This window comes from Bombus flavifrons, chromosome 3, assembly GCF_040668555.2.
Source record: "Bombus flavifrons isolate JBK064 chromosome 3, iyBomFlav1_principal, whole genome shotgun sequence".
Classification (NCBI taxonomy): Eukaryota; Metazoa; Arthropoda; class Insecta; order Hymenoptera; family Apidae; genus Bombus; species Bombus flavifrons.
Window position 1 is genome coordinate 1,126,530 of NC_138444.1, and position 20,084 is coordinate 1,146,613.

The window sequence follows — 20,084 nt, forward strand, 5'->3', positions numbered from 1 at the left end:
ATCTGTTCTTATATTTCTGTGCTATCGAGAAGAAAAGAAAAGAAGAGAATCACACGAAAAACATAGACATTAGTGTTAAAAAAAAAAAGAAGAAAATAAATGAGAAAAGAAATGAAGCCTGAGAAAGTCAAAGCGGAAGCGGCGCGCTGCGTGATCGCCAGGCGCATAGAGAGGCGGTCGTGCAGCCACAGGGAATACGCGTACGCTTCGTACTAGCGTACGCACGTATGCGTGCGCTTATCCCCACCGCTGGTTCATTCATTGAAACACACGTCATCGAGAGTGACGGCGCGACGTCGTGTAGTGGGGATAACCGTGCACCACTTGGTGGGGGAACGGTGACGCAGAGGGGATGCTGTATGTATGGCGTATGGTGTACGAGCGAGAAGTGGGGAGAGGGGTGACAGCTTTTCAACGCGTCAGCCGGAAAGGAGAATGAGGTTGCGGCAGAGTTCTCGTTCTCTCATGATATATCACTCCCCCTGCCGGTCTCTTTCTCTTCCGCCCCTCTGTTCTTTAGTGTTTGTCTGTCTCTCTGTTTCGAATATAGAATTCCCTGTGTGCATCCGTGGCTCTCTTTGTTCGACCTATCGTCGGGACGTGTAAGAGCATATTTCTGGTTCATCCGGATGTTTCTGTGGTACTGTCGGACGATCCCAGTTTCGGTTACGAGGATAGAGGAAGCTTGAGAAAGTGAAATTACGAGTTGTTGATTAAAAATCGCCTATCTGTATCTCGAGGACTTTCATATTTTTCGTCGACGTGGATCTGAAGAGGAGCGTGCGAGGAGACCGCTGCGCTGGTGCAAATTGTAATTAAAACAGGGAGAGGAGCGAAACACGAAACAGGAAAAAAAGAGAGAAAAATATCAAGAGGGAAAAAGACGGTGGGACCGGGATTATTTCTCAGCCACTGGTGAAAATCGCTGAGACCTGGCCCGCAGCTATTATTGTCGAACAAACTTTCGTCCTGTCCCGTTGTCGCGTGTTCCGAACCGTGTCGGGCATCGTTTCCCCTCGCGTATACGCGCTTTTCATGTCCCGCGTCCCGCGCTGAGCTGGTAGCGTGACTTAATTTTTGTCTCCTCGTTCTTCCTGTCCTGTCCCCTCTCTTCTCCCTTTGCGCTTTAAAATTCCAAGCGCAGCTCGCTTTATTAGCTTGTCGAGCGGGCGACAGATAGCATCGGTCGTCGATGCACGAGCTCTGATTGTTTATAGACCAGGTAAAGGGAACGATTACGAAGGAAATTCGTCGGAGAATCAAGGAAAGATTCATGTTCCACGGTTGAGGATATTTGCTTAGTGGAATTTCATCTTTCAAGCATGCTTATTCATAAGGAGTAGTTTTTCGTACAAACTTGCCAGTATCATGAAAATAAATATATATACAGTATTTTTTGTGACTTATGGTCAAGGTACGATGTGTTCCTACATGAAAAAATAAGTCGAAAATAATATGCAACTCATATTACATGGATCATTCGTCTTTCGTCGGGTTCAGACAAGTGGAATTTTACTCTTGTTCGACCGTTCTCGGAGACCGTTCGCGGTAGATCGCGTCAGTGAGAGTCGTAAATTCTCGTTACAATTAGATAATTGACGCCGCGAATTGGTCGATCCTCTATTTCGTTTAGGATAATAGAGCTGGTTGACTAATTGTAAACTGAAGTGAATTCCAACAACTTTGTAGATATAAATAGTTACGCGTCGTGCGTATAGACGTATTCTCAGAGACGTGTAAATAGTAAGTAACCACTGATGACCGATTAATGAACGAAAACCAGTCTAGAGATGTTGACTGATCTAAGGATGACAAACCAGTGAAGTTCGGTGACGATGCTGTCGCAGAGGAAAATTATTGCTGGGGGTTGGGTCGTCCCACCACCAGTCGCTTGTGGGTGGAAATGATCGTTCAACGTGGAAAAAACCCGACCTTCCCATTTTTTATCTGATTGAACAAGAACCATAAGGGTCGTCTCGACTTGAAGATCTTTTGTAGCAATTAAGGGCCTTAACGATAAAATAAAGATGCTTAGTTTTATGGCAGATCCTTAAGATTATTGCAGTTCGACTAATTATAGCCTCCCCAGTTTTTTCAGCTAGTGGCCGTCTTGACCGAAGGATGGATTCTGGTTTCTGTGAAGAGTCACCGGACGTAACAACTCTATTTATGTAAATTTTATTTTTGTTTTTAATGTTATTTATATTTTTTATTTAATGACTAGGATCTTTAAGAATGTTTAGGATAGGATGCAAGTATTTTGACTCGAAAAGAAATCTGATCAGGTTTCGCTATTTTTCTTCGTTTTTGCATTTTTGTACCTTGTTCTCACAAGCTATGTACATATTTATGTCGGGTTAGGATGATAAATAAGATACGCTGTTGGTTCATCGGTAAACGTCGCTTTTATACTCGTTTCGTCCATAGTGATCTTCTAAAGCGATCAATGTAAATATGGTTTTTCTTGCTGCTTGAATAAACTATTAGCCATGTTTGAACCAGCCTTAATGGTGAGAAACCTATCGTGTGTCGAAAAATCGACTACGATACGCCATACCAGCCCGGTCGAGAAAATAAAATATCAAGTTCGAATTATCGTGCACGGAGCCACGTGGATCGATTCTATTTTACAGTAGTGAGACGTTACCGGTGAAAGGATCGTGACAAGACGTAGAATACGTATGCTTCAGCCCTGCCTATTCATCCCAAATAAACCTTTTCCTATTCGACATCTACAACACATGGTGTATGTTCTACGCTATTCAATGAGTTCATCCGTTCAGACTGTCATTAACGAATTAGAAAATGTCGTCAAAGGAAGATCAGATTAACCAGTTAACTGCGTTTGACGGGTATGTACGTGAAATAAAAGTTTTATTTCGGTGCGTTTGACGCGTATACTCGTCGTCGCTTGTATTCATTTATGCAGTCCACGATCTAATGAGAAATTTTTAAAACTAAATTCCGCGGTTAACTGGTTAACGCTAAATTATCTCATCTCTTAATTCTCCACAAGCAGTTTGAGTCATTTATGCTTAATTTTAATCTTTTTATTATTCCAAGCTTTTAAAAAATCTGAACAAATACTAGAATATTTACTAATAGATTGCAAACGTTGATGACTTTATGGGGAATTTAGAGACTATAAAATATATGTAATATTCAAAATAAAGTAAGTACAATATGAATGGATGAATAAAAATCTCTATCTAGGTTCTATTTTTTAAAATTATGCTCGTAAATTATGAATTTACGTAAACATCCGTTTCCTACTTATCAATGCCTCTATTTTACATCTTCCAGTTTGCATTCGGAGGATTAAATTTTCAGTGCGTATAATCATTTTGTATTTCTAGAGAAACAGGTAATAAAAAAATACTTTATAATCCTCATCGAGGAACTATCCATGAGGATACGTTCAACAACCAACATTGGTTTTTTCTTACATTTTCAGATTACTAACAATAAAACTAGGAATTCAACTATATTGAATTTGTTTAAAAAAAACTAAGAATTAGAAAACATCGTTTATTCCGTCATATGTGTATACAGTAGTTCACAAAAATATTTGAACATATAAAAACTTTTAGTGAATACAAATGTTACATGTACTATACGTATCACTATACATCGTTCAACTAATTCAAAACATCGGTCCTTCCTCGCTTTCAAATTACCGACAATATAATTCGAAACAATACGTACTTCAAATACGTTCTTCTTAATGTAAAGGGAAATTTCATTTTTCCAAAATTAATTATTCAGATGATTGACCTCGAAAAGAGGAAATCGATAAGAGAATATGAATCGGAAACACTTTTCCTACGCGCGAACCAGAACAGAAGGGATTAACACGGCCGGGTCGAGAAACCCGCGTGATCCAATTAAAGGAAACTCAAACGAGTTGGTGCGCGTGGACATGGGTGCACGGTGAATGGCTGGCCTCGTATCGGGTTCGCGCGAAGGTCGCCTAGTCATGGCACCGATTCGAACGCATTGTTCGCATCGCGAATGTTCCCGTTTTGCCATTCAAAGGCGCTTCTTTATCAGAGGCAACTTGTTCTCTTTCTGCGTGTTTCCATGTGTCCATCCGCCTATGTGTATCGGGCTCCAACGATTGATACGGACGCGTGTCAGTTGGAAATGCGACGAAATTGTGCGCGACGCCGCGCCGGGTGCTAGTTGCTGCTATCGTTTCTATGGACCACGAGTATCGAGAAACGACGTTGAACCCTACGGGTCGCACGCTCCATCGATCCGAGAATGGTTTATGGGACGTGGGACTGATCGATGGTATCCTACGCTGGAATCTGTGACAATCGATTTTCGCCTGTGTCCATGAAAGAGATATGTACGTTTTCTTCGTTAGATTATTCTATTTTTGGTAGATCGTACTGTTTATTTATTAATAACGTACCATCTATATGCATGTATTATACTACGGATATATTTGGGTCCGGAGGATATGTGGCAAAAAGCCTAGGTCAAAATTTCTCACCACTTTTCTATAGTCTTGATATTCTAACACTCTTCCTTAACAAAATATCGATGTATTCTCTAACAACTACTTCTTCCAAAGCTTAATGATTTTAGTCTATTGTAGACAAAAGCGTAGATTGTTTTCGGTGTGGGAAATGCGTGAAATGTGATAAGGAGAGACAGGAAAGAAGATACGAGTGTTTGTGAATGGAAACCTCGAGTAGGAATGCACGTAACAAGTGGAGTTTGCCGTGAAAGATAGCGTAACATTGACTTTCGGTATCTCCGGTTCCTGCAAATAGGATCATAAATCGTGTGGAAGTTTCCGAAGGGAAAACTGTGAACAACCATCGTTTGGATAGTAAACCGAGCAGACTGTGGCTTTGCTAAAATCAATTGATGCCCCAAGGTCGCTTTCCCCACCATTAGCGAGGATACAGGGTGACCACAAAGCTGACGCAGTCTTACTACTATGTCTCGTAGGAAATTTGATTATTCCGAATATCTTACTTTCAAGTATCGAAATTCGGAATTGCTCTATCTTTGCAAAGTTGCTCACTTTGTACGATATTTCTCCCTTTAATCTAATTAGTACAGTTGAGCTTTGATTAGGCAAGAACAACGTTTTTTGAATAAAAATAATTTCTAATTTGAATAATAATAATTTCTTTTATTTCTGTTTTCCAATTTTTCTCACAAAGGACCATCTCTAAATTTTCTATTAAATCAATCTTCTAACGACCGTTCCGTTCATTCGTTCGTTTCCGTTAATTTGTGTTCCAGCAATTGAAGTTCGACTAAGTCTATTATGTCTTTCACATTTTTAAATAAAACTGCCTTTTTCCCGATGAGTTTTCCACTCAACTATATTATAATAGTAAATATAAAGAATATATTATGTTGAGGTCATTCGATGTGTAAACAGAGAAACTCGTGGATAGATTGTAAGGTAGAAAATATATTTAAATAGAAGTGTAATTATAAGTAAGAATACAATTTGAGCTGGTCCAGATGTCTACTGTTGTGTAGTGTGATGTCTGTCTACTGTTTATGGTCTGTCTTCGTCGCAATCTTTTGTCTATACGCTGTCGATGGCTTCAGTGCTTGAGAAAACTAAAAAGACCAGATGTAGAGTTTTCTTAGAAGTGGTAACCACTTCAACATATTATAATAATAAATATAAAGAAAGCATGTTATTACATAACTTAGAAACAATTCCACTCAAAAAGAGTTGGTCATTTTTTAATGGTAGGGTGAAAAGATATATGTGAGTGTTAAGCTGTTAGTTAATTTTAGGCCATAGAAAATGTATGATTACGAAACCCGTTCGTCATAATGTTATTTATGTCTTCTTTATTCGAGTAGATAGATCGACGGAAGGACGAAAGAGCGTTCAGTTGACGTGTAAGCTCAAAGGGAAGTTCAATATAAGCCCAGTATCAATTACACGTCATCCAATCTAACATGCGTTTGTATAGAGTGTCTCACGAGCCATCCGACAAGTTCCTTCATCGCGTTCGTCCCGAATCAGGCACGATGTGTACGCATCGGATAAATTCCAGTCCGTTATCGAAGCTAAGCGTTGTTTAGTCTTGTTTCAAGGGAGGCGATAAGTGCGCCCGTGCAGCGACGAACCGAGGCTTTCGTTATTGAGCCACTCGACAGCTGCATTCCACATCGATTCTTCGTCTCACGAATCTCACGTGCCTCCATTACAATCGTACGTCACGTCGTATCATGCAGTCGTTTCCAAGGTCCGATCAATCAATCCTATTCCTGGTTTCTGTATATGTGCATAGCCGACATTTTCGTGCACGAACTGTGGATCGAAACAGTTCCAAGGACTACTCTTGATTATTTTTCTAAATAAAGCCCCGACAATAAGCATTGATAGTCTCCAAGACATACCGAGCGACGAAACTCGATGTTTCGAGAGTCTTTGGACAAGAACCACTTCAGAATTGATTTTCCAAGCTTAGGTATTACCGCTGAGATTTTGCGAGTTAACTGGCGACAGAGACGAACGATCGTGTGGAGGATGTTGGTGAACTATTTTCCTAGATTCCTCGTGCATTTCGCTGTGGTCGTTGTTGAAACGAACGAAAAAAGGATTTTCCATTCGTCGATGCTGTTGTAACGTCAATTCACATCAGAGACCAGGCCACACACCGCGGACAGGATGGCACTCAGATGTCTGTACATCCTTGGCGCGTACCCTCAATAGTCTTAAGTACCCACCAGGGGTTTTGGAATTTTCATAATTAAGGTTCTTCGGACCAAGCGAGTATCTCTTGTCTTAGATTTCCTTCTACGTTTATTGTCTACCACGTGTTAGCCTAGAAAGTTGGTTTCCTTCACATCTGGTATGTTCCGTTAGCAACTTTCTCGCGAGGGTGGCTAACACCCTTCCTGGTCCACCAACCGTCTTACTATCCAATCGGAGACGCTGTCTACTGCCCTCACTTTCTTAACCAAAATTGTCATCAACAAATCCGATAGTCCCGTGTCCTTAGACACACCCACCCCTAGCCTTCCTCAGACACACTATCGTCAGTAAGACTCACTTATTCTGTATCCTTAGGATAGTCAACATATCTTTACCGGTCTCTACCTTTATAACAGTCGCGTACTTAACGTATCAGTGTAACTAAGTCTTACATAACGTGGTTGGAGTGAATTGTGATTTATGTTAATTCAGTGTGTATTACATTGTGATTGCTGAATTCATAATAAAGTTTAATTAAAACAAAATTAATAGTTGTGTTACGACTCAGCTATTTTATTTCATCAACTAACCCTTAAGTTTACGTGACATTGTCATCGCCGTCGCCCTTGTCATGTAGAAGACACAGGAAATCGCAAAATTAACAGATCACCAGCTGTTTTCTCATGTCGTTTGAACTATTTCACGTCAGTTTTCATTTAGATTCAGACTTTAGGTATTGTATTCTATGTAAAATGTATTACATGAATCCAATAGAGTAACGGTTTAAAATGTTAGAATAGACTGTCTCGAGTGCTGATTTTGGGTAATATAATAAGGTTTATATAATAAGGTTCTGGGCCCTATGGAGGGATTGACCGGGCGCCGGTCAGAAGTGATTATCCTGTTACTGTCTTCTGGGTGTGGGACACTATCTGGTTATTGTCTCAAGGCTTGTGGCCTGCAGGATGTTTGGGAGACGTGGTTATCCTATTACTGTTTTACGACCCTGTGACACGGTCGCCGTTGAGTTTTACTCGCGATTTGATCGATGCCTCGTCGTTTTTCTTCTCGTGTGTGTTCCACTTCTGGATCCTGCGAATCAATTACGTCTTAATGTAGACTGGAGTGGACGAATTGTGAAGGATATCGACAGGACTCTACTCCGACGTTCCTGTTAATTACTACCTGTCTCGGCGAACGTGATCCTCTTTCACGATGAATCCTACAGTTCCATAGTATTCCGGTTTTTGTACTCGAAAAAATGAAATTGGAAGCGAAAAGGGTGGGTGTCAAGGATGAATTGGGTCAAGAGTATGGCTAATTGTTTAATCTTCAGAGGAAGAGAATTAGATGCTGGTGGGAGACGAGATGTGTTCAAATGTTGATTCGGTTGTAGGTTGGTTGCATTTTAAGAATCTTTTTTTACGAGGGAGACAGAAAATTAGGTTGACCTGAATTTTTGTTCGCGTTGTCGGGTAGAAATTATTTAGAGAATTTCATTAATAGAGGGGTTTAACGTTGACCGAAGTACGTAATTAATTATGTATGTATAGTGTACAAGCTAATAGATATTTCACGAAGCACGGAAATAGAATGGTGCATGCAGTAAATTGTATATTTATTATTTATAAATTCCCAGGACAAATATATAATTCAATGAGTTTGTGCTTGTACATAATTTTTAACTTACGAAATGAATTTATAGGGGATTCAAGTTTCAATAATTTTTTATTATGAACAATTCTCAAAAATCTATAGATTTTTATAAATATTTATAAAAATAGTAATTACACATAAAGAAACAACGTCGAGATTTTTGTTGAAGTTTTCCCTTTTTCTGAAGAAATGATCACATCAATACGAGTAATAACGTTCGAAAAATCGCATTCGACGAAAGATGGAAATCTGTTAGACATCATCAAGTGACCTCTCAGTTATATTAACTATCGCGTTTAGGAGTTCTCTGATTCAAAGCAGATTAAACTTTCTATTAACGAATATGTATGTATACTCGATCTGTGGCATTCTCCAGATCGTGGAAAATGGCGATGCGATAACGAACGACTAACTAAAAAGTGGGCTTGTCTAAAAATACATCCTAACTACCGCGTAGCATAGATTCGTTAATTGCTGATTTGAAATCGTTATTCGTCACATGTACGTCATTCGCCATGAACACAGAAATCTATCCAATTAAAACTAGGCATCCCGAAAATAAGGAGATTTCTCTTTATCAAATAAATATTTACGCTAGAAGAATTATTAATTTTAATTTATATTTTTCTTAATTGCAAGGAGGAATGGTCGAAGTAAAGAAAATGAAGTAATTCTGCAAATAGAGAGAATCGTTCTATTGTTCTTCGATTGTAAGGAAGAGTAGAAAAGCTAGCCGCAAATAAAATAGAATAAAATAAAAGATTTAGAGTAAACAACATGGAAGCACGAGTATCGATTTACGGCAATCAGAATTCTGCGTTCTTCTTTTATTATATTGATTTACTTACAGTAAACGAGTGTCGTTACAAATAAATTGCAATGGTTAATGAATTATTTATTTATGCCACTAGATTTGCTTTAATTATTTTTTTTCTTGATGGCAAAGATTAATAGCGGATGTAAAAAAGAATAAAACGTGCAATGAAGATTTGTTTTCACAAGGAGGATTTATTCATTACTTTGTTCTCCTTTCGTTGTTAAACAATGTTCCAGTTGGTTCCCTGCGACTTTTTCGAGAACGTGTTAATAAAATCGTATCGAAACTCGTAGGGTTGCATCGTGCGTTTTATTTAATTTGCTTCTCACATGCGCGTGTTCCCATGTAAGATTAAGCGGAAACTAATTAAGGCTACTCCCGTGCCCGAAGGACATGGCCGAGCGGAATTAAATTTCGCATACACGCCTAAAATCCTCTTTGACGTAACTGCAAAGACAAATATTTCTCAATGTCTCAACAATTTCTGTTCTTTTTCCTATCAAGGAGTGCACGTTAAGAAACTTGAAACATTGAACTTTCCATCTTCTCAATCCTTCGAAGTTTATAATGAAATTCTTTTTCCAAAATTTCTAAATTTCTTCTTAAATAATTCAATACAAATTTATGGTAACGTGATACACAACATGGATTACAGAAATTGTAAATTGAGGATCGGCAACAAAAGCATCTGGTTGATCTCGCGTAGGTAACGATAATATCTATTAATTATTTTATAGAAGAAACTTGGTTTCGAGCTGATTGTGCGTCGTTGCATGGAAATGTGGAGCGACGAGCACAGCTGCGCGGAAGATGAAAAGATAAACAATAGCATAGCCTGCGTATAATGGGGTTCTCATGCGGTGGTCGCTCACCGTTCTGCGTGCAACGCATGCACTTGCGTAAGTACAACCTTATGGTTGCATCGTGCAAATCTGGTCGTTGGAACCGCAACCAGCTGCGCGAAATCTCTCGTACGCCGCGAGTCTCTAGCCGACGCCCTCGAAATACATTTCTTCCGTACGAATACGACCTTTGTCTGGTTAACTTGCTATGATTAATTGGCGTGATCGGTACCGCTGGTCACGCTTGGCTTTTCACAAGAATGATGAGGGTCGAAATGCGGAGGGGATTTTGAAGGTTACGATGATCGATGAAATATATTCTTGGTTACTTTCTGAGAATTATGCGAATGAAAAATTGGTGAAAATTATTTTCAGAATTATTGTTCATATATATTTCGAGATCGAGTAATAATAACAGATTATTTCATACGGGAAAGAAAGTTGAAAAAGAAGAACAGAGAAGTCTAGACATGAAGAATACGTGCTTAAATAGCTAATCAGTTTTAATAATGATTAGATAGAAATTTGATAAAATATGTTTTTTTCAAAATATCGGAGCGCGAGCAGAGAGAGAGAGTATTATGATGGCAAGTTTGGATTTTCGGGGAAATTACAAGAGAGAGAGAGAGAGAGAGAGAGAGAGAGAGAGAGAGAGAGGTATCAGTGTGGCGATTGTAGGCCAACCGAGACATGTCCCCCTGGGGTGTTCATCCCTACTCACTAGTAAAGGGTTCCGGTCTACCTGTGAATCCGTTCTGACGTGTAAAAAATCCAATACGCCAGACACTGTTAGGGAACGAGGCCTTGGGCGACGTTGGCCTACATTTCCGACTACTACGAGCCGGTGCAACGAGACGAAAAACTTTTGCAGCTTTTCCTACGTTAGAACGGAGATGGAAAGTAAGCATCGTTCAACGAACAGCTTTTATCTGCTATCTACTTATATCGATGGAAAAAGTCATCAAAAAACATTCAGATTTGTAATTCTTTTTCGTATCGCGATGCTTTAAGCACGGTATGTTTTAAATGTAAAATTGTTTACGATATCAAGCGTAGGAAAAACCAGGAATAGAAAAAGATGTCATTTAAAAAATTTTTTTTAACATATCGTATGATAGATTATTACGAGAAGATCGTAGGAAGTGCAAGATTAATTGTGTCGCATTCGTGATAAGGATTATAGTTATAATTTAACAAAAGCAGTTCTAACGTAACTTTAACCTTTTGCACTTCGGAATGTCAATTCTACTGGTGCAATCCCTTTTCGCATAAGATTCGTCCGTATGAATATATATCTTATAAATGTATTCACTTTACAAGATCATTAAGCCCACACTTTTAATACCGATAAAATTCATCGAAAAGATCGAAAACTTGCTTGTTCCGCTTGTACATTCGTTAAAATTTTAATGAGAAAAGAATCACAAAATACCGTTGGGGAAAGTTCAAGATATCCTTAAAAAACGTACCATTGTGCATTTTTATCAAGAAAAGACACGCATTAATAACTTTTTAGTACCTGCAGTAAGGGAGTAGCAACGTATCAATTTAAGTCGACATTTTTCATTTTTTAGTACCGATAAAATTCGTCCAGCTCCGGATATATTTGAAATCCCTTTATAAAAAGAGTCGACGTGATGTTGATCGATGTTTTGCGAACGGGATTTCCACCGTGAGTGGTGTCGTGGAAACCTATGGTATTTTCAAAAGTTCGTTTACACCCGTGATATGGCGTGTGCCGCGAACTTCGGTTCCCCGTGTGCACGATTTCGGAAATTTCAACGCTTTGTAAGCTGTTCCTTGCTCGCAGCCTTCGGTTGCCACAAATTGCATCTATATTTCACTGGCGGAGTTGGGAAATTGCATCGAATCGTAAGACTTCGGAACGTCGAGTTTGAAATTTTGCAAGTCTCATTCGTAATTTTGCGATAATAGGCGAGATCAAACAGTTTCGAGTTTTCGAGCGCCGTCAAACTGGAAATTACGAAAGGAAAGTTCGATTTGGAGGAGGAAGCTATTCGTAAACATACAATGGAAAACTGCGAGAGGTTAATCGCAGAGTTGGTCGATCGAAGACGTTGAGGAGAATGTATTAAAATTGTATTTTTCGAAATCTATAGTGGCCTCGGTTTGCTGTAACGTTCGAGGAATGTCTTTTATAGGCACGTGTGTCAGCAGAGATGCGGATAAAACCACGCGTGCATTGTGCTTGTTCCCGGCCAGGCTACCTCCACCGCCTCGGCCACTGAAAATTACGTATTCAAAGCAGGAATGTTAAACGCGTGCCCTGGAACGCATCGGCCCTCTTGCCTCTCTTTCATCTCTGCCTCCGATCGCACGGAAATCCCATTGTTCGTATCGTAATCGTTGAATTTTTATTTCCATGCGAGACGTGTTTTATCTCTTTTTCGAGTTTATGTGAAGCGTACAAAAAATTTACGCAAATATTGTAGAGCAAAATGCTATATTATATTTGCTATTATTCGAACGGAACGTGCTAAGAATAGTAATAAAATAATAGAAAAAGAAACTAGCACGACAAAATTTTAGAACGATGTAGTAAACTAATAACAGATTGGTTAAGACATGTTCATTTTTCTTTCGAATTTGTGGAACGTGAGTAAGAAAATTAGAATAAAGTAACATATAAAATGCGGTATAATTAATATCGGGTTTAAGGATTAGGGAAAATAGAGTGAGATGAAAAACAACGTGCGAATTTAAGGAAAGAACGCAAGAAAAAGGAATTAATGCAGAGGTCAAAGAAAAGGCAAAAATGATGAGTTAAAAGGAACAACAGGATCTGAAAAACGGAAGAAATAGAGAATAAAAAGACAATATTTCAAAGGTTGAGAAAATGACAAAAAGGTATTATAAAGTAACAGCAAAAAAGGTTTCAAAAGAATAGAAGAAGATGAGTGAAAGGGATAAGGGAGCTAAGACCTTAGAAAAGGTAAAAAAAAGGCTAAAAAAGGCAATACAAAGGAGACCTCAAAAACCGACAAAAATGAGTGGAAGAACAACACGGAGAGAGAGAGAGAGAGAGAGAGAGAGAGCTCCCTAAAAAAGAAGAGCAAAAGAGAATGGTAAACAGGAAAGAGAGAGGGCTTAATTGCAGTATTAATCGAGGATGACTGTACCCTTCTCTAAACATACAACTCCCACGTGTGTGTGTGTACATGCGTGCAAATAACTAGTGGTAAGGTAACGTTCTGTTTGCAAGGACGACGCTGGACGCGATGAAAGGACTAAGAGGAAAGGACAATGAAAGAAGTTAAAAAAGGAATAATAAAAGGAGGAGAAGAAAGAAAAAGAGCTCGTTAGTAAGGATGCAATTTCGGTCAAATGGACGCGTCTTGGTTCTTCGATGGTTGCGGTCGCAGCTCAGCGGAAATCGCGCACTTCGTTAGTCGCACGGCAATTAGCCTCGCTTCGCGTCTTAATTACTCGAGTTGGGAGGTCCCGCCCTCACTCGAAGGACGATCCGAAGATCCTGCCGAGTGCCGAGAGATCCTGTGGGAAATGCATCTTGCGCGGAAACGCTGGCAGAGAAAATCGATTCCTGGCGCATCGTGGAAACAAGAATGGGCGGTGGTGTACCAGGTTAAGATGCACAGAGTTTTAAGACTAAGGAACCTTAAGTGTACCGTATTTTACTCTCTTCCTCTCTCCCTTTTCTAGTATCTCGACTCGACAAGATTTGTTTAGTTTTATGGGGAAATGCAGGTGCCCCAGCGAGGTTTGGACAAGAGAATTGCAGGGAAAAAGTTGGTTGAGTACCGCGGAGAGAGTAAACGTTTTTGAGAGGATTAACATTCGTTGCCGGAAAACGAAGATTTCGAGTAAACGTTTTTCCTCGTGTTTCGTTTCTAATCTACCAAATCGCGCTACTCTTCTTTACTCCTTATTTCATGGAAGTCCGTAAGAGCGTAGGTAAATTCTTTGGACGAATTAAATTGAGGGTTACAGTTTCCAAACGCGGTGCCACTAAACTCCAAGTTGGTGTAACTTCTCGGTAATTAAAGAAAACTACTGTTAATAACCGGTTGTCAACGAAATCTACCTTCACCATAGAACGGAGTTTGGCCCACTTTTACAGTCTCGAAACTATTCTCGGAATACGGTCTCTTTCGTTCGTCTCGAACACGGTTCTGCTTCTCAAACGTCCAAGTATAATAGTAAGGAAGTAGTAAGAGTACTGGAAGGAAGGAAGCACGAGAATATCTTGCCGATTCTTCTGCAGCTATTAAGGTATTACGAGTCCCGGCACGTGGTCGAATTCACCAGCAGGTGATAAAAAGATTGCGACAATGGCAAATATCGTGAGCCCGTTCCCTCGGATCAGATGAAACAAGGGACAGACTAGGGAATTCGTTTAAGTTCCTTTTCCCTTATCGCGCTTTCGACCTGGATTCGCCTAGAACGAGATCGATGTCGCTGGTACCCGCGTTCCTAATCGATGTTAATGCAATTATTACTCGACAAGTTCTTTTATGTAATCGTTTCTTATTTTAACCCATTCACGATGTATCGCGTATTGATACATTGAAGCTACGTGGCTTATTTTCGCGGATAACGTACTTGTATACTTACTGGTACATTAGCACTCAGCAGCATGTGGACATTTGATCATCAATTTTGGCAAGATATGATAAATTGTAGATAGAAGGATCGGAGTATTATGTTTTATTAGGACTCGTAGAATATTACGACTCGATAAAATTTATTTTTGCATTGTCAGGATTAGTATTTGTAGTTGTTAAACATTATTTTATTATTTAAGGAATCTATCTTCAGCTGGTATGTTTGTCAAGCTATGAATAAAATGAAGAAGGTTCTTCTAAATTGATGGAGAGACTATCGCGTTCAATTAATTGCAATTAATTATTGCGATCAATTGTAGTAACAATATTTAAAATCGGTTAATTCGTCGTTTTTTATTTAATCGCAATTAAAAACGGATCGCTTATCTAATCGTGATATACCATTGAGAAGATTTTAAACAAGAACTTTACACATTACTCAACGTGTTTTTTTCCTGTGATCTTTATACGTACAGTTTTATTCGTTAAATTAAATTGTGGATACCGTTCATTCAAAATGTTGTCTTTGAAGTCTTTCGTCATTTACTTTCAATATTTTGTGTTCGACGAACCGGAACCGTAAGATATCGTACCGGCTCCAAAAGAGATTCCTTTCTAAAAAAGGAGGGTCTAAAATATCCTCGAAAGCGATTATTCAGGAGGCGAAAAAGGACAATTCCGGACAATAAGTGGAAACGAATTTCGTTGGTCGAATAGAATCTGGCGATGATACTGGTCGACTAGGCTAGAATCCTTTTAGGAGGCAGCTCGCCGGCGAAATTCCGGTATCGTAGTTAGATGAATTCGTTACCGAACTTTGCTCTATCCTTTCCACGAGCTCGAGTATACGTGTACACCTATGTAGATATATGTACTCGTATACAGGCGGAGGGCAATCGGAACACGCTATAAAAGAGCGACGAGGTGACAAATTAATTAAGCTCTTTTGCTCGTTTTATATTTTAATGCAGTGATTACGCGTGACACCCATGCCACGATTCTCTCTGCCTGGTAATTGCACGTTGTGCGAAAGAGTAACAAAATTAATTAACGGCTGGATACCGAAAAAAGGTGGGAGGTCAGAGATAAATTAATAAAATACAAAGATGAAAAAGGAGAAGGACGAAGGGAAGGAGAAGGTTAATCAAAAAGGAGACATCATGTGGGTCTCGAAACAAAATTAACGTCTAACCTGGACTAACGAGTTTTCATGGTTGATATTCTAGTTGTATTGATCATTTTGTTTCTGTTCTCCCACGGGAGACTGATTATTCTGTATGAAAAGCTTTCGTGTCGTTCCTTTTAAATGAATTAATAATGCTCGATAGAAATCGTGAAAAGTTTTTAAGTAGATGGATAAACTTCTTAACCGTCTTCGTGGGAAGTATTAAAAGAACGTAGGTATAAGTCGTGCAATTAGACCTTCTCTGCTAATGTTCCGATCAATACAGTAGTCGTTAACAGACTCGTAAACAGCACAGTTGATACGTATAAGCGAGCTGCAAACACGCACCTCTTCAGTCTTTCTATCATTTTTTAAAGGAAGGTGGTATATAAAGGTCGTTTTTAAAAAGGAAAACGAAAATGTTTGTGCGTGGCATCAAAGTTATACTGAGGATATTTTAAGAATAAATAGTATGTATGTACAATAGATATTGTGATTATTATTATTATTGCGGATATTGTATATTATTACCCTTGGAAAATTTACAAATATATAATTTAAGAACAGTGTCAATTTTTCAAAATGCGTCGCATTATTATCCAAAAGTTTGAAATTATTGCGCGTTATATATAAAATTCTAGAATCTGAAGAAAATCACCTTAGCAAGTCCTTTCGTAACAAGACATGTCGAATTAAAGTATTTTTGAAATTAGTATAAATTAGCAGGTGATTCGATTGAGAAAATGATCTCAAACTTTTGATCTTAATATGTATTATCTCAAATGGACAAAAAAACAAAATCATTTGTTCGAAATGAAATGAAAAAGTTGTAAAAATCTATGGAAAAAATGTAGATACGTGGTATGTAAAATAAATGTGATGATCCACTGCATTCAAATGTTGTTTTAACGTTTCATTCGTTTGGTGTGCTTCCAGGAGACGTCATCATTGACTGCTGAGCCGCAAGAGACGAAAAATCAGCTGGTATGTCAAATAATCAGCTGGTTGACTCCTGTCTGTAAGTGTCTTTCTCTCCTCGAGCTCTCTGCCGAGAGACTCGTAACCGATTAATACCTCTATTTCTCTCACTATGTCCCTTGATCTACGTATCTCTTTCTATTCGTTTCAATAAGAAGCCGGTGATCGTAAAATGAACTCTGCTTTTCCCCCTCTCTCTTACACGGCTAGTGCAAGACGTAACTCGGCCAATTGGCAAAACTCGTTTCCCGGTAATAGCTAGAAAGAAACAAAAAGACTCGACTATCTCTATCGTCTATCCTGCTGTCGTTCCATTCGTTTGGCCCATTTTTCCTGGCGCCTCAGATAGAAAAAAAAGAGAATAAAAGGTAATACATACGAGGCCTGGGAATCATGGGGAATCAATGATGAAAAAGACAGTTACAAGATATCTAACTCGAGGTTGCACCCTAGGAAGCACGTAGTTTCAGCACCCAAATTAATCAGACCGAAATTATTAATGTCAGGCTGGTGAATCGTCGAATCGTCGAGAGACAGGAGCACAGTATAACGCACACTGAGATCACACAGAGGTGACTAACATGACCTAACCGAGGTTAGTCATTCTGACCGCGAGTCTACGCAACTAACGCGTTTATCTACGATGATCGCTGTTGACCGACGTTCCTATTGGATTAAGTTACTCTTTGGCGAAGTTTTTACTTAATAACAATTAACTCTAGACTCTTGTCTTCTCCAAAATGTCTCAAATGACTTATTTGGACTTTCGAAACATTTGATTTACTCTTGAGCTTACTTTATCACCTGTACTGCAACTGTATCACTTTCGATGTATCATGTACACAGAATTCATCTGTATAATTCATTAAGATGGTTGCCAATTTTGGAAATTTTAAGAAAATTCGCGGCTCATTCATGAAAGATATTGAGTTAGAGATATAAAGTTGTCAGAATGAGTAATGTCGGTGGCACGAACACGCGTTCGTTTGCATTTACTTAGCATGGTTCAGAGCGATGTGTGACAAAAACGCGAGAAGAGTAGTTTGGCGTAGTTAGGCGTGTATTTGAATGTTTTTCTTTGTACTTCGATCCCCCTTTTCTTTTTGTTAGTCTGCCCATTTGATTTCAGCGTGTTATTTTTTGATCGAAGTGCATGAGTTATTTATTATCTTTTTTGCTACCATTGTTTTACAAAGTATCATATAAACGTGTACGATTCGATCGATATTTTTTCAGTATTCTTTCATTTTCGTGGTAATTCGATTTGGTAGTTTTGTTCGACGATCGTAGATCAGAATGTAATCGGTCTCGTTGTATTTTTTCCAGACGCGTTCTCCAGGAGAAGGGCCCCGACATGCCGCAATACACGTAAGTTATCGAACTTACGCGAATAAATCGCCGATTGCTCTCGATTGCACGATGGGACGAGCGACTCTAATTGATCATTATTGCGAACGTTTTGCAGCGGACAGAGTGATGCAGATTACCACGGAAGTAACGGCCAGGCGGACACCCATTCGTTGCATTCGTCTCATTTGTCTGTCCAAGAGGATCCATTACTTATCCGCAGCCATAAGCAGCAAACTACTCAACAAGTGAGATCCGTTTCCAGTTTTAGCAACGGTCTAATTTGCTGAGCAACGATTTCCTTTTACTCTTAACGATTGTTCCCTTCGAAGCCGTGTTCTCGTTATTCTCAGTACTCGTAGTACGTTGTACGCTTGTTGCCATTACTCTCAATATTCTTCGAGTTATCGAAGTTCTCAGTTCTCTTTGAAATTGCAGTGACTGATTGTCGGTGTTCTCAAAGTTCTGACAATTCCTAGATTTCTTATTATTCTTAGCGTACTGCGAGTTCTCAAAGTTTTAAAAAGATGTCAATTTTCGTTATTTGTATATTTTTCAAAAGCCTCAGCGTTCGTTCATTATCAGCATTTTTACTGTTTGCTACTTTACTTTTCAGAACTTGAATTCCCGTGTTTTTTTTCGGTATTCTCACATTCTCGGAATCCTCCAAATCGGTTCCCTTGCAAATCATGATACTCATTTCCGGTACTTGTAACATTTTCAGAAATCATAATTCAATTATACTTAACATTTTGAGAATGTTCAATCCTATTATACCGAACATTCTCAGAATTCTAGATATTCTTACCATTCAAAGTATCCTGATTATTCTCAGCATTCCCAGCATCTCCAGTATTCTTGGCGGTCTCGTTCTTTCTATAAACTGTTGAAATTTTCACAGGTGACAAACGTGTCGAAGGTTGTTCGCGAGGTATCACACATGGAGCCAGATCCAGGCGCAGTGAGTTACATGTCAGTTCCATTGATGTCTCAGGATTATCAGCACGCGGACCGGCGATATCCGGCGGACTCGTACATGGTCGGTTTTGAACATTACGAGCCGTACCTCGGTTATCCACCACAGCCAGGGTATCCGGGTCCGCATGGTATCTACATGCCACGCTCGCATTCTCCTCACAGTCCTCATAGTCCTTCTGAGCACAGTCGTGCCTCGCCTCCGCATGGTAAGCAATCGGTTATTTTTATCCGTCTTACATGGTCTCGTCATTGTTACGAAAGTTACACAGAACCGCGGAAAACAGTAGAATAAACGAAGACCTTTTTACGTCTCTTTACTCTTTACGTCTAAGATGTTCCTTTTATTTTTCTTAAAGAATACCTACGTAAGGCGGCGCCATATGTGGAAGGCGGTTACAACGACATCGATCCAGGTTTGAATCCCGCGTTGCAAGATCATTATCGTATTACTCCTAGTCCTGGTGGTCCCGGAGATCAATATGGTATGTTCGTTATCGAAACGGGAAGATACGGGATAGCTCATAGATAGCTCATAATCCGCATTTTTTTTCTTCGAGGCTTTGTCGCATCATTGTCGTTTCTTCTTGATCGAAAGGATTTTTTTTTTTTTGAGCGCAACGTTGACCTAGACAGCTGTATAATGAGATATTCAGCTATCATGTTGCAGCGGGCCACGGCTATTTGTCTGATCGTGCACGGGGCACAGCATAATTCACTTTAATTATCTCTATGCCTGACATTCGTTGTTATTTTGTGTTCTCTCTAGATCAAATCAGCAACTCTTGGAATATGGATGACTCTGGCGAACCCTCTCAGCATCCTCATGGTAGGGTCACATCAATAATTTATTTAACTCATTCTCTCTGCCTTTCTCTTTCTATTCTTCTCTCTCTTTTTCCCTTTGTCGACTTCCTTTCTCTTCTTGCCTCTTTCACTCTTGTTAAACTTCATCTGACCGCGTTTATCGTCGTTGAGTCTCTTTAACGTCGCGAGTCCATATTCCACTGTTTCAAACCACGCTACTACCATCGCA

General features: G+C 39.3%; 1 protein-coding gene across 7 annotated transcripts in view; it reads left to right on the forward strand.

Annotated features, from left to right (window-relative positions):
- Window positions 1-20,084, forward strand: part of p120ctn (adherens junction protein p120) — a 48,354-nt gene that overhangs the window by 17,053 nt on the left and 11,217 nt on the right. For 2 of the 7 annotated variants that reach the window (XM_069109278.1, XM_069109279.1), the window contains 7 exons: window positions 16,685-16,766; window positions 17,233-17,298; window positions 18,053-18,094; window positions 18,192-18,321; window positions 18,975-19,257; window positions 19,408-19,533; window positions 19,818-19,877. In XM_069109278.1, coding sequence (XP_068965379.1) covers window positions 16,735-16,766; window positions 17,233-17,298; window positions 18,053-18,094; window positions 18,192-18,321; window positions 18,975-19,257; window positions 19,408-19,533; window positions 19,818-19,877 — 739 coding nt within the window. In that variant the 5' untranslated portion in view covers window positions 16,685-16,734. The remainder of the gene's footprint in view (window positions 1-16,684; window positions 16,767-17,232; window positions 17,299-18,052; window positions 18,095-18,191; window positions 18,322-18,974; window positions 19,258-19,407; window positions 19,534-19,817; window positions 19,878-20,084) is intronic. The other 5 variants (XM_069109283.1, XM_069109280.1, XM_069109281.1 and 2 more) reach the window with 5 other exon arrangements.